This window comes from Melopsittacus undulatus, chromosome 11 (genome assembly GCF_012275295.1).
Source record: "Melopsittacus undulatus isolate bMelUnd1 chromosome 11, bMelUnd1.mat.Z, whole genome shotgun sequence".
NCBI classification, from domain to species: Eukaryota; Metazoa; Chordata; class Aves; order Psittaciformes; family Psittaculidae; genus Melopsittacus; species Melopsittacus undulatus.
The window spans coordinates 4,207,582-4,222,612 of NC_047537.1; the positions used below are offsets into that span (position 1 = coordinate 4,207,582).

The window sequence follows — 15,031 nt, forward strand, 5'->3', positions numbered from 1 at the left end:
CAGGTCAAAATCAGCCCAAGGACCAGATTGAAAAATGCTTGTCTTGAAGTAAGACCTTTAAAATTAGGATATCAAGTGAGATGTTTGTAGCATCTATATCCAGTTCTGTCTCTCTGGAATATTATTCACTGGTGAAAATGGTGCTCATGTCTGATTTATCCTCAGTGTTTCTGCTTGCCCTGTTTCTCCTCTCAATTGGCAGTTTAGTGGTTTTAATGTAGGGGTCTTGCTGTGCTCGGAGGATTTCTTTCTAAGCCAGTTATAGAACTAGGTTGCTGAATTAAGTTTCTATCACTTGTTATTAATATGGCACTTGGGCGTTCCAAGCCGCGATCAAGGCTTCATTGTGAAGGTGCTGTATGTGGAAGATAAGGAGGGGCAGGCCCATTCCTGACTATCTTAACATTGAAATAAACAAGTGAAATGAAGGGGAGAGGGAGAATTATTATCCTCTTCTCACAGATGGGTGAAGCTTTCTGTGAGCCTCATAGTGAGCTGAACAACATCAGAAATCCAGAGCTCATGTCTTGCCCTAGGTCATGCAGGAAGCATGTGGTAGATCTCAAGTCTCAGTTCAGGGTTGCAGCCTTAACATCAGTGTGTCTATGGTGACTGTTAGTTGTGAGATGGTTTGTCAGAGCTCTGCAAGGATGTGTTTTCTTGGCTCTCATTCAGCTAAGATGCAACTGATAGATTTATTATCCTTCAATAACTTTGGTGTGGCTGTTCTGGGTTGTCTCTCCTGTGTGGATGTGCTATTCCAGGGAAGAAGTGGGAAAAGTTCTCTACTTTGTGAGCAGGAATCTTTTCCCTACGCAAGGAAATGTGTGTGTGCAGCTCTTTCTGGGAGATTGTCTCATGCTTTCAGGTTTCCCCTTCTGAGCCATGCTGATGGGCTGGAACTAACCTGCTCATGTGTCCCCATCACCTACACTGTGTGGCCCTGTGGGAATGACCTGCTGTGAGGACAAGGGACTCTGCTCTTATCACTTTTTACACTGCAAGCTTTCTCTGAAGTCTGGGCGGGAAGCAACTGGACTCAGCAAGTTTTAGTTTACTTCCTTCCTTCCCCCTCCCAAATACAGTCTGTACCTAAATGAAGCCTAATTCTTCCCTGTCCTTTCTGTGAGTTACTTTTAGGCCTTCCCTAACCATTGCCAATACAATGTGAAAACTTCAGCGTTTTCCTTCCTTAGGATTCCACTCTGTGGAGGTTAATACAACCTGAACATAAGTTCCAGTGTAATGCCATGATAGCTCTGCTTCCTGCAGGTGTCCTGTGGCTCTGTCTTCATTAGAAAGATGCATCATGTGCCCACACTTAAATCCACCTTTGATCATAGTATTTCTGGGCTGCTGTTCTCAGTGCCTAAAGGGTGTCTGGAAGACACAGAGGCACCTCTCTCCTTCTGACAAATGCCCGGAGTTATTGCTTTGCATGTTCCTCATTTGCTAAACAAAACAGCCCAAAGACCAGGATTTTCTTTCCCTGGCAATAAAGGGAAAAAGGTGTGAGGAGGACTGGGGAAGGGCGGCTTGGAGGGAGGTGAAACAATCAGCTCTTTCTTCAGCTATGAAGATTAGTTGAGACTTTGCTTTTTGTTATCTGTTTCCTTGATTGACTAACCAGAATGTTTTTGATGCAAGGGGAGATGATGGGAAAGGGGTTGTTTTCAGAGTGGTCAGAACTGGGGAAGATTTGCGTGTTTGGAGAACAAGGGCCAGGTGTGTTTGGAGTTGGTGACAACCACGGCCTGATCCTGACAGGTTCTGAATACCCTTGGGTACCTGTCATGTGGATTCAGCAGCAACAAGGACCATGGAAGCCCTTTGCCCACTCCACACAGCAGGCCTGCCCGTGTCTGGTGCTGTGCTGGAAGTGGAATGCTGTCCCCCAACCTGGTTTGGTGAGGTTTGGGTAATGCCAGATCTGTTTTCTCCCTTACTCCTTCACCTGCATTTCCCGAGCTGCAGGGGGTGCAGATGAAAGCCCAGGGGTTTCCTTTGGACTGCTGGCATCATAGTCCTGAAGGAAGCAGGGCATTACACAGTGGTCTGAAAGTGCCACTTTGTTACTCAAGAGGAAGAAACTGTAGGGTCTTAGTGGAAAACTCTGCAAGTTAATTTGTTCTCCTTCTCCCTTTGCAGTACTAGCTCTATGGCTCCTCCCTGGCTGTACTGTCTCACTCTGCCTTTGCCAGCTGGCCTCCATCCACATTCTGTGTTCCTAGAGATATACTCCCAGTGCTGGTGGGAGTGGGTCACCCTGGCCCCCCTGGGTTGCTTTGGCCACAGACATGTTTTCCTGAGCACAGCTCTGCAGCAGCATGCTGCCTAAGGCCATCCCAATGTGCTTCTCTACACACTGCCCATCCATCTAAAGCAGTCCTTGCATCTCCTGGGGATGTTCCCACCAGTTTCCTCACAGATGTACGGGTATGGCTGACACTGCCTCCTCCAGTGTAGCTAACTCCTCTTCAGTAAGCACAATAATTGGGAAAGCATCTGCCTGCCCTAGAGTCTTGGGCAAATAAAAGACAGGACTGGGGTAATCTTGCTTGGTTATGAGGGAGAAGCAGGCTGTAGAACAACCTTAGGAGTGAAGGCCACAGCTGCCCACTGAAGGTTATACCTCTGTCATGGAAATCAAAGATACGAATTGAAATCTAATGGCTAGAGTAGCCCTTGTTCAGCAGGCTCAGGAGAACCAGCTGCCTGATTTGCTTTTATGAGTGGTTTTACAGGCAGTCTTGCCACAGTGCCAGTCTGTGTGTGCCAGCACTTCCATCCAGAATGGCCCTAAGTGTGCAGCTTCAGAGGAGTCAGACACACCTACTGTGCCAGGACACAAGCAGGGAAGTCTGTGCTGTTGTGCCTGTGTGTTTTACGGCTGGAGGGTATTTACTGCTGCGCAGTTCAGATGCTGACATGCTCTTTAAGTATTTCTGTTTGCAGATTTGTGGAGGATAAACAGAGTTTGCATTTTTGGCAGCAGATTCAATAAGCTGAAATGACTTCACTTCGAGTAAGGCTTGTGCATGTGTGAGAGTGTTCAGGTGTTACAGTCAGGACCTGGGGACCAGTTCCTTTAGCCCAGTTCTGTCAGAAGTCATACACCTCCCCTGGAGTCTCTGACCAGAGAACCCAACCAGGTTCTGGCATGACCCAGGAAAGGACAGCAGTTCTGGTAACAAAAAAATGGGGGTTTTAGTAACACTGAAGGGCACACAATTCCATGTAATCTGTGATTATAGCTACACAGAGCTGACTTGCTGTGTGGGACTCTACAGAGATTTGTCTCTGAGAATGAATGTCTCTTATCCCAGGCTTTGAGCACTGTTTGTGACTGCTCTTTAGCCAATAGGCCCTTGCTCCCTGAATTTGATTTCTTTCAAGTGTAAGTTTTGGAGCCTTGTTCTGCATGTGAACTTCCATCTTTATTTCCACTTGAACCATATGGGAAAATGCTGTACTCTCTCCCTTATCATTTTCCCCTCCATCCTCACTGTCTGCACCTCCAGAACCAAGTGTGAACTTTTGTTGAAATGGGTATTTTTAACATGGAATACACTGTGTTAGCCCAGTTACCAAGAGGGAACAGATTTATCAGATAAATCCCAGCAGGCCTGTACATGTTGTCACTGTCTGGTATAGTGCAATAAAACTATGCATTAGAATAAGTATAAATACATATTTACAGTGTACAAGTAAAGCCAGGAGTACAGACTCTTGAGCTTCCAGAATGAATATTAATGACTAACAGCTTAGGCACATAAAAAAGGGGCAAGTACATTTTAGGTCTTAGGAGAATAACTGGATTTACAGCAGTGTAATTGAAGGCAGGACAGAATTCTTCTCTCCTGGCAATAAATGAGTTTTCCTCTTGGACCGTTTCTTCTTTGCCCATGTTGGCCCATTCTCCAGGCTACTTCCCACTGGTGTCATTGTCCAAGGCCATGTGTTTAGCGATGTAGTTATAGAGAGGGCTGTGTGCTGCTACTATGCCCTGCTTAACTGAAAGCACTTGTCTTTTTAATGCTATAATAATACTTTGTCCTTCCCATTAAGAACTGGAGGGACTCTATAAACCTGAGTGAATGACTCCACATCACCAGGAGGGGTGGAGAAATAAAAGCCCAGTGCAGTGACTTGCCAAAGGCTATATAGCGAGAACATAGCACAGCTTGGAGGGGAACTGGCTCTTTACTTGTTCCAGTGCTTTGCTTTAACCCCTAGACCTGGAAGAAGGAGGAAATACCACAGCTGTTTGTACAATATTTGTAAGGTACTTGCATACTCTGCCAAAGTGTACAGGCTGGGTGACTTCCTCCTTTAAAGAGAGTGGCTGGAAAGCAGAGCTCTGGCCCTTGACATTGATATCCAAGGGCCATTCTTGACAAGGCAGTGACATAGGATTGCCCAGGACACCTCTAAGTTGGTACGTCTAGCATGCAGAGAAATACTTTTGGACATACTGGCCTGCATTCCAAGAGCAGCCAGTCTCTCGTGTGGTACTGAGCCATGGGGCTTATTAGCTTATGCCTCATGCTGTGGTATGGCTCTCTGGAGCTTGCTTGGTTACCACTAACAGGGATCTTTGCAGCACGGTGCATATGGGGAATGCATTTAGAGACCCCTGTTATCAGCTAGGGATAAGGAGCTGTTTTCTCAGTGTTTTCCTCCCACTCCAAGCTAAAAATACAACAGTTAACTTGTCATTTGAACACAGTAAATGTTCTGCTGAAAGAAAATTACTTTAGGTGCCTGTTGCCAGAATTTATGACCTGAGCAAGTTTCTGCAGAAGCCTTGTCCAGGTTCAACACAGCTCACTGAATACAGTCTATTTGCATGCCCTGACCTTATCTTCCTAACCCTCAAAGCAGAACATAGTTACAGCACCAACTTGGCACAGACTGTTGCTGCCACTAGCCCAGGAGTTCCCATCTCACTGTTGGTTCAGTCTGATGAACCAATCCTGAACATGGTATAAAACCAGAGTAATAGTGACCTTGAAGGAACTCCTCTGGCTTTGCACTTGAGCAGGTGATGTCAGATATGGGCTGGTACCTGTTGCAATCGAAAAGTGAGATCTCCCAAAGCTTTCTTTGTTGCCTACTGGGATGCGCAAGGCCCTGGGATGCCAGAACTCCAAAGCCAATGACATGACTTTGACAGTCCCCAGGGGAACACAGGGCACTATATGGGCTTCACAGGGTAGGCAGCCCCACAATGGATGGAGATGCTGGGGAGAGTCTTCTTCCATGGAGTGGAAGCTCCAGCAACGACTGGGAGCCATCCCTCACTTGAGACTATGTTGGGTCTCTCGGTGCCTCCGTAGATCCACCTTGCGCTGGAAGCCCTTAGCACAGAGCTCACAGCTGAAAGGCTTGAAGCCAGTGTGCTTGCGGCTGTGAGTGATGAGGTTGGAGCTCTGGCTGAAGGCTTTACCACATACCTGGCATTTGTGAGGCTTCTCTCCTGCAGGGCAGAGAAAATGTTAAGAAACACTTCCACAGATGAGAGAAGGGAGGTAGAAATGATCTTTGGCAAATGCAGACCTGACTGGCTATGCTTGGGTGCCAGGGTGCTGCCAGCCCAGCTGTCCTGCACTCTGATCTAGCACCAGAGGGTGAAAAGAACCAGAGGCAGTATGCCCCATGCCCTGTCTGCATCCAGGGCTAGGCACAGGAGGACATGCCTCTCAGTGATGCTTGGACCTTCTGCTTTCTTACCGCTCAGGGAAGAATGACAGTCCAGGGCCTCTGGGTACCTATTTGCAGTCCAGTATCTCTGTGTCTCGGGTCTATGTATGTGTATCAACATGATGGACTCTAATTTGCGTTTGCTTACTGGGACTATTTTGTTTCTCACCAGTATGGATGTAAGTGTGTTTCTTCATATCCGACTTCTGGTGGAAGCGCTTGCCACAGTATTGGCAGGGATAGGGCCGTGTGTCTGAATGGATCAGCAGATGAGTGGAGAGGGTGGAGGAACGTTTGAATGTCTTCCCACACATCTTGCACTCAAAACTTCTTTCCTGTTACAGAAAGAAAATCACGGGAATGTCTGTGACTGCAAGACATGTGATAGAGCTTGAAGAGTGTTACAAGTGTTGAGAGTAGTAGATTTGCTAAGCAAATCTCCTTGGCTCGTGGACTGATATGCGAGGTGCAGTACAAAGAGAATGTGGGAGGGATACTTATGGAAATGGATTATGTCTTATGATCCAAACTCCTGTGCCCTTTAGGAGGAGAGGAGGCACAGAAGGAAACAGGTAGCAACAATCCTCCACTCTCATCCAGGGAATTCTCAAGGGCAGTCTGTGATTCATGAGACCATAATCTATGGTCTTCAGAGCTCCTGACATTGTCATTGAGTGCTACAGGAAAGCCATCTCGTTTGTAACCTTGGAAATGTCACTTTCTTTATGATGGAGAAAGCAATAGCTTAGGTCCAAGCACTCCTGAGCTCTGGAGAGCTGGTTCTCTGGAAACATACTACCCACCTGGGAGTGAATATTGGTATGCTGTTCCAGGCTTACAGCATGTCCAAAGGTTTTGCCACATACTTCACAAGCAAAGGGACGTGTCCCACTATGAGACCTTCGGACATGGACCTCTAGTCCATGGGGAGTGGAGAATACCTGCAAAATAAAATGTCAGTGATTTTTTTAATGAGGTAGCTGCCTCCATCTCTGTTTTAAATTCCTTCTTTTTATTTGAGTCTTCCCCTGCATGGACCATGTGAACTGCATAATTCCTAGTGCCCTAGTAAGGAGAACAAGTAGGTACTCATTTTGAGCTGCATGCATTGCACTTTGTTGTAACCTAGTGAAATACTAATGTATGCAATGAAAATTACTCCAGGCATTCCCCATTCCTGAGGTTCTTGTCTGACACGCACCTTGTTGCACTTCACACAATGGTAGGTTTCCATGTCTGAGGAATAATGCATGCTGTAATCCAGAGGGGGGTCAGTGCTTGGCAGGAGGTGGCTTCCATATAGGCTGACTGGGTGCTCCAGAATGGCTGACTGCATGGTGGGAGACATCTGTCGGTAGCTGTACGGCAAATTGAAAGCATCCCAAGAAAAGCTGGGTTTGTAGAATGAAGGGGTGCTTGTCGTGTTAGTGCAGTCTTTGATCTGCAGACTTGGGATGGCCATCTCTGAGTTTGCAAAGGAGAGGAAGAAGTGAGTGTCATGCCTACAGCTGGGCACCAGTCAAAATGTTCCACAGGTACCACTCCTCCCCCATTTGATGTCTTGCTGACTTTGGGAGTTGCAATTGGTAACTCCTCCTTCTTTCACTCAAACCCTTATTCTCATACAAAGCTCCTATTCTGACTTTGATTTCAGTCTGAGGAAATTTTATGGGAGAGAGAATGCTAAGGGAATATTAACCTCTCTGCTATCCCTGCTTCATATGGTGTTTGAACAAATATCATGAGAACACCTGCCTTGACCCATATAGCTACATTAGTCCTTGAGATTTGGAGGCTTGCTCTTTGGGAATCAGCATCATCCTTCAGGGAAATGCTGATCTAGACCAGAATCATAAAGGGAAATATAGAATTCTCTTGATGAGCTCTGCCTAGGCCAAGTTTGACCACTGATGTCAAAATAAGAGCTGCTATTTACTGAAAATCTGGACCCAGCTGCAGGGTCTCCATAAGTCAGCCCACCCCTGACCTCATTTGCAATTATGGTCTTGGGTAGCAGACCTTGAGCTGAAGGGCCTGGTGGCATCCTGCTCAGGTACTGGACAGGGACACTTTCTTCTTTCAGTTCAGATGGGTCATTTTCTTGTTTTGGAATCACACATTCTAGGTCCTGTTTCTTTATGTCCTCCGATGTCTTGTGTCCTATGTCTGTAATCACACAGTAGTGTCACAGTTAGTTTATTCTGGATGTTAAGAGTTTATTAAGGTGACTTTTGTATCTATGTATGAGCTCATGCTTGGATACATGAGTCCATGCTCAGTTCCCTGAATAAGTGCAGAGTGGCACAATCAGCACAGCAATCAAGGTCTATCCATTGCTGAGAAGGGGAAATTCCAAGCAGGATGAGATAGGTAAGGTAGAGGGGAGCAGGAAGAAATGATAGAACACTTCATATGCTTTATAGTTAGAGAAACCCTACAAGGCCACAATCTGTAACAATTATTTCCCTATTTAAAACTATATTCATTTGTGTGGATAACTAACAATCACTGATTTATTAACCTCCCCACCCCTCTGCTAAGAGAGTTCATTGTTGTTAACCTGAATTTATGGTCAGCCAAGTAGGGAAGCAGAGAGGGGAGGTAACAGCTTACGCAGCTTTGTCGTCTCCTGTCCCCACTCCCATTTCTCCCAGCCCCTTAAGGGGCCAACCAACACTTGTTAGAAGTAGATTTTATAATAAGTATCTAAAATGGACAGAGATCTGGTTTGGTTGACATCTGGCATCCAAACCCTCTTGTGAGGGTCACACAACAAATGATCAAGGGATGATGGCAGCAACTGAAATGAAATGTCACCTTTCTTTTTTATCAAACTTATCATAGGACTGGACTTTGATATGATAGCCAGAGCTAGAACAAAGGGTATATTGATCCTGGATTTGAATAAAGAAAATCTGAATGGTGCCTGAAGGAAGAGGGTAATTCCCCCAGCCCTGCCACCACTGTGGGAGAGCATGATCAGGAGCAGAGGAAGGACAGCAGGCCTAGGCAGAAGCAGTGTTGGTTGGTGTTAGTACAGTATATAGCAGCTGGCCCTTCACCTGTGAGTGTGCAGGACTCCTTTCACAATCAGTGTTAGGTATCACTAGTATTTTCTGTCTCTAGCTGTAACTTCCCTTGCAAATCATCGGGAGGAGGTGGTAACACTGAGGTAGAGAAGGTGTAGGTCCTGAGAGAATGTGTGCAATGAACATAGCAACAATCTAAATTTAGTTCAGTGGGACAATGAGAATTTGGTCTAAAGAAAAAGGGTACACAGCAGGGGATGAGTCTGTCCTTAGACTAACATCCCTGTATGAAGCCCATAGCTGCTCTCTAGCTCACACATCCTACTCCCTTAGTTTGCTACTCAATTATTGATCTGCCTTGGTGTATTCTTACAAGCCCAGTGGATGGATTGACTCACCAGTGAAGGGAGAGGTTACTGGATCCCAGGTTAGTATAGGCAGGTCATCTTCCACAAAGCGGTGCTGATGGTAGGTATGAGCCTTTTTGCTCTTCACCAAAAAGGAACGTGGCATTTTCCATTCACTGCCTGGGCAGAAAGACAGAAAACCGGCAAGTAAATCTCTGTGGTTTGGGGGTTAATTTCTCATGTATTCCCCCAGCACATGCAGCAGTGACAAGTATTAAAACTCTTCTAATGGGGAGACAGAGAGTTCACCTCAAAGGTCCCTCCACCCAGCTGAAGAGCAGGGAATGTTCCATGTGTTTAGGTGCTTGGTGGATCTCAGCTCTGGGGAAAACACTGTGTTTTCCCCAGGGCCCCTCTCTGTGGAGGGGACTAAGTGAAAAAACTTCTCTGCCATTGCATGTAGAAATGGGATGGCAGATTAAATGAGATTGAAGATTACAGTATTCTCTGTAAAAAACTACACTCCACAATCTATCCCTAGTTTGAGGCAAAGGATTACTGCTGTCTTTATATTATAGATGGCAAAACAGAGGCATGTTTAAATTGAGTTCTGTGGCAAAGACACATTTGAAGTCAGAATGCCTCTCTGGTACCTCTCTGCTCTGGCTACAGGATGCAGTGCATCTGAACCCTTTATGAGAAACACTGGTTTGAAGGTTGAAGATCACCCCTTTGAGAAAGGGTCTGTCTTAGTGTTTGTACTGCACCTTGAAGAGCACAGTCCTGAGCCATAACATGGGTTTCTCTGTAAGATTGCTACTAAAATAATTATAGAAACAACTTCAATAATAGGAGACACAAAGCAGAAAATCCCCATAGCCACACTGTGTGGCAGGTTTCATTCTTGTTGGTCAAAGCTGGAGCATTTTGTGTTCTGGCTGACAAACAGCAGTCAAGCAGAGGCAGAGCAGAAGTGCTGGTTAACAGAGGTAACTTTTTTGGATCTGACTCAAGTATCATGAACCGTTGAAATGTTGGGTTAGGAGCAAACATAAAATGCTGAAATTTAATCATACAAAATTCTCTTGCAATACATCTGTTATCTCTACTACCCAGAACCCAGCCCGCCCTGTGCCCACTCCCCATGGCTAGTAACTGTTCTCATGGAGGCAGTATGACAACAAGCTCAATGCTGTGTGTGGCAATATCAGCTGGCACCTTATTTGCATATCTATTTGCATTTTCCCTTGTAATTGTTCACGATAGTAGCACTAAAAGCAAATCTTGCTGTATTTCATATGAAAAGTCAGCAGCAAGTCTGGCTCTCTGTTGACCGGAAAGTGCATTAAGTTTCTTTTCCTGGAGCAGCTGAAGTACAGCCTCCTTATTTACTAAAAACCAAAGAACATTTTGCTCCTGTTAAGTAGGAATGACCTGAAACATCTGTGTAAGCCAGGACAAAGCAGTGTAGGCTCCTGGAATCCCAGACAGCCAGGGACGGAAAAGGTCCATCCCGCAGGGTTCTGAAGTGCCCGCATTACCTCTACATGCTGAATATAGTCATACAGCCCAGTGGTGTTTTGTTTAAAGGTTCAAGAGCCACATTTACACTGGTGCCTATGGCTGCAAGTGCTGTGGAATTCACACAGCGAGGTCCGCTGTGGACAAATGGATTGCCAAACCTGCTGTGGTTGGTGAGAGTCAGGTGCTCACCAGCCCAGCTGCCTTTGGAAGCAGTTATAGCTGCCTTTTAAAATCTGGTCCAAGATTCCCACTGCTTCTTCTGTGACTTCAGGGATAACTCTTGGTGTTTCTTAACCATTTTTTTTTTCTTGTGAAATGACTCACCTGTTTTTCTTCATCTTTTTCCAAGAAATTTGCATGTAACTTGAGATGAGTAAGAGAAAGCAGAGGCCAAGAGTAGATTTGTTAATTTAATTTTAGAAAGAGGACAGAACAGTGCTGAGAATGAACCACAAGTATGCCCTTGAGGAAAGGGACACTGAAGTACATTGCTGTATTTGCTGTATTTACTCTCCCCAAACTCTCTAATGAGCTTACTTCAAAGATTTGTAACGTGTGTCTCTGCCTGGTGAAAAGCTGCAGGCGCAGAAATACCTCCAGCTTGGAACAAATACAAGTGTTCTGTAGTGGGTATAACCCTGCAGCAGTGTGCTCTGCTAAGCCTGTGCAACTCATGTTCTACCAGAAGGGTTTAGCTTAGAGGGTCTTGCTGCTCTTGGTTAGTCCCTGATGTGTGCATGGAGCTGCACTCTGCATCACAGATGTGCCCCAAGCTAAAGTCCTACCACAAACCTTTTCTACATGGAATTTCCACTCATAGCAAAGGGATTTTCCCATGTGGTGGGGCAGGTTGTGTCCACAATGGAGGGTATTCATACCAGTAAGCTTTAGACATTGTATCTTTCTCCCTGAATGAACCAGTTAATTTCCCAGGGCTTCCTACACAGTGGAGGAAGACACTCTGACAGCAGGTAACTGAATGTAGGGTGCCTGTGCCTAGCAGTCTGTTGGAAGAGTTCCTCTTCCTGCCCACTGGCTGAAGGACCCTATGGCATTAGCTGGACAGCTTAGCCAGGTAAATTACCCAGAATTGGAGATGAGTGCATAAGCAGTCTTGCAGTGCTATATGATAGTAACCATATGCTAACTACACAAAAGCACTAACTGCAACTTCTCTTTTCTGATGGTGATTGAAAGTAGATGCATATGAATCAATGGGATTTTTGTGGATGTGTTTGGCCCAGCATATGTGAAAGTCAAATTTGGTCCAGTATCTTGACCGCTGATAAGGGCCTCTACTGAGCACAACGATCTTTAATGGACTACTGAGCGTTACAAAAGGAAGTTACCTTCCCCCATCCCATTTTACAGAGAAAACAGGAACTGGGAGCCCAAAGCATAGTTAATTAACAACTGCATTGGGCTGTCTTTCTGATTCATACAACCAGGTTAGAGGAAAGCTAGAAGCACAGACTGTAAGAGAAAAAATACTGTCTGTCCCTTGAAACTGAAGATTATCTGTAGCAAGTGATCAGCTGCTACTAATGGCTAACTATATTTCACAGGGAAAGTAGTGCTATGGACAACAGATCCTGCTACGTCTTAAAGTCATTGAAGCTTCTGGTAGAATTTAGCTTCAACCTTTTGCTAAAAATTAAACTCTATTTTTATGGAGTCTGTTCTTGCCAGCCCCTGTGGCAGCAGTTTCTACCTTGACTGGCAAACACACAAGGGGGCTCATTGCTTGGGCAGGAGTGCCTACTGAAAATTGAAGTGTCACAGCACTTTTTGGATTCAGTGCAGGACATAAAAGCAGTAGCTTGCTAGAACTGACACTCTTATTTGTTGCCATTCATGTAGCTGTACAATAGTGTTGTACTAGTTATCCCTGAGGGGAAGACAGCTAAAAGGATGCAATGGAAAAAAACTCTTTCACTATTTTAGTGGAAAGAAGCACCCTAGAAGGGTTTCTTTTACTGGTTATAAATATCAAACCTGAAAGAAGACCCAGCATTTGTGTGTTCCCCTCCTGTGTTCAAACTCAAAGTTCCTTAATCCTCAGTGATGCTCTCTGGTGACTTTACAGAGTATCACATGTAAAACTGTAATGTAATACTGGAACAGTGAGATTATGAAAAAAAACCCAAACCCAAACCCCAAATTAAAAAGGTGATTTTTTTAGGGGGTGGTTTCTGACTTCAGGATATGAATTTCTCTTGATCCCTGGTGAAGTCCTAACTCCCGTTTCACTGCATGGCAGCTTGGAGTATCCAAAAATACAGGATTGTGGCCTTTGATATAATTAGAAGACATTCATATTCTCAGTGAATTAGATTGGGAAGCTGTTCTCTCTGGTTCCTTCAATGGAACGATTTATAATACAATACACTCTATTGGGAGCAGGTGTTTGCAGGATTGTGCCACATTGAATCAGGAACCCCGTTTGCAGCATAAGTTCCATTCTAAAGCTGACTTCCATTTCCCTCTAAATTCAGGTGATCCTGTTCAAATTTTCAAGGTTAACGGTAGAGATTAAACCATTCTTTCTGCTATACTCAGTGGAAATACTTTATTTTAACTTGCAATTTATATATGTCTTCATGTGAGTTGATGAGTATACACTGTTTTAGGCTTTCCCATTGCTTAGTTTATATTTAAATCTTATTGCTCTTTTCTGTTCTTTCTGGCAAAGGTGAAGTTTCCAAAGATAAAGAATAGTTTATCTTCCAGAAGACATTTCTGAAGAAAAAAAAAATCACAAAAACTGAACACAACCTGTTTCTGAAAATTTTAAGAGCCCAGATAAAAGAAGAGGTTTTATGGATTCCCGATTCTTTAAATATAAAGTCATATTTAGAAGAATTTCAGTTCTTTACAGAAAATATTAATCATATATCACTCATCCACCCTTGCAAAATCAAATGTATTTGGGGCAAGAAATCTGAATGTGGGAGTTTTTTGTGGAAAAATGAGCAGAACATCTGAAATTCCTGTGGTAAAACTGAGCAAATGGACATTCTGGCAGGGAAGTAAATTATGATAGAAAATTTGTCCAAGATGAATGGAAATCCTTGTACATCTGTAGTATATAGAAAAATGTTTACAATATAACTACAGCATTTGTTCTTTAGAAACCTCATTTAGTTCCTAGTGGTGTTGGGAATGCCACTGGTTTTACCAAACTTTGCCTTAGGCTTCCATGGATAAATATATAGTGTGAGCTAACAAATTCCACATCCCCTTAACGTAGAGATGCACTTACTGTGTGAACTTGCAAATCTTTTGCTTTCCTGCTTGAATGTATTGAATCAATCTGGTGGTATATGAGAAGCGTCTATAAATAGCTAATTCCATATGCTAGAAATTGTTACCCTAATCAGCATATCATCCTTGGGAAGGATGGAAAAAATAAGAAAATAAGAGATTTGAAGCAAAAATCCTAAACAGGAGAGACTGAATTTGCACAGATGAACTGATGTCAGCAGAGGTGTGCTGGTTTCTGAGTTTAAAAGTCTGGCCCTGTAAAAGAGCAATTAAAAGGAAAAATATAGCACACCCTCTTCTCAAAGTTTAAGTATCAAAGTCTACATATTGAGGCTATTCTTGCTGCATGGAGCTTGCTGGGACACAGGTGGATGAGACCATTGTCACATCTTTTCTATTTTGTTCTATTATTGCCATTTTCATATGTGAGTGTGAAGTAAGTATATGAAGTAAGTCTCTGGTATAACTTTAAAAGGCTTAACTCATTTGAATGAAGTGAACCATTATCATAAAGGAATCCTCAGGACAAGTGATTTAAGCAGTGGAATATGTTACAAATTTGCAAACACAAGCAAAGAAGAAGAAAAAGCTCAGAAAAAAAAAAACATATCAGAGAAATGAGAAAAACAATTAAATTAAAAGTGTTTAAAAGAATAAATCAATCACCTCTTTGGGGGACTTTGCTTTACTGGGTTCGCCTTGAAATCTCCCCAGACAAGCGAGATGTCGTCTTCTCTCTGGACTCTTCTTCCACTTTTTCACTTAGTCGCAGGCTGCTGAAATAGATACTTCTCCTTTTTTCTCTCTCTGTTTTTTTGCCCCTGTTCCCCTCCCTGATTTTTCAATCAGATTATTTGTGTCAAAATCTGGCGGTGAAGAAACAACCAATAGAGAAGCAGAGCCCAGACAGTATTTGCTTATCAAAACTTTCCAGGACTTTGAAAACTTGAAGAGAATTCACGATGCCCAGCTCGAAGCCCTGGCAGCAGCACCCTTCACTCTCTGGGGCAGCTTCGCCTTCTGCAGGAATACTCCTTATTGACACAGAGCATGACACGGTGAAATAAGGTACCAAGCAGACATTTGTTATTTTGTCTTAAAAAAAAAAGCTCTTAAGAAACCTGTATTTTTACACACATTCATCCACGCATCGTGTCTTTCACA

General features: G+C 44.0%; 1 protein-coding gene across 1 annotated transcript; it reads right to left on the bottom strand.

The window, feature by feature from the left end:
- Positions 1-5,024: 5,024 nt before the first annotated feature.
- Positions 5,025-14,587, bottom strand: GFI1B (growth factor independent 1B transcriptional repressor). Its single transcript, XM_005146259.2, has 7 exons — positions 14,534-14,587; positions 9,131-9,259; positions 7,723-7,869; positions 6,905-7,167; positions 6,507-6,644; positions 5,873-6,038; positions 5,025-5,479 (listed from the first exon to the last, which is right to left on the bottom strand). The coding sequence occupies exons 2-7, from the start codon at positions 9,243-9,245 to the stop codon at positions 5,301-5,303; spliced, it is 1,008 nt and encodes a 335-aa protein (XP_005146316.2). The 5' UTR covers positions 9,246-9,259; positions 14,534-14,587; the 3' UTR covers positions 5,025-5,300.
- Between the last annotated feature and the right edge of the window lie 444 nt (positions 14,588-15,031).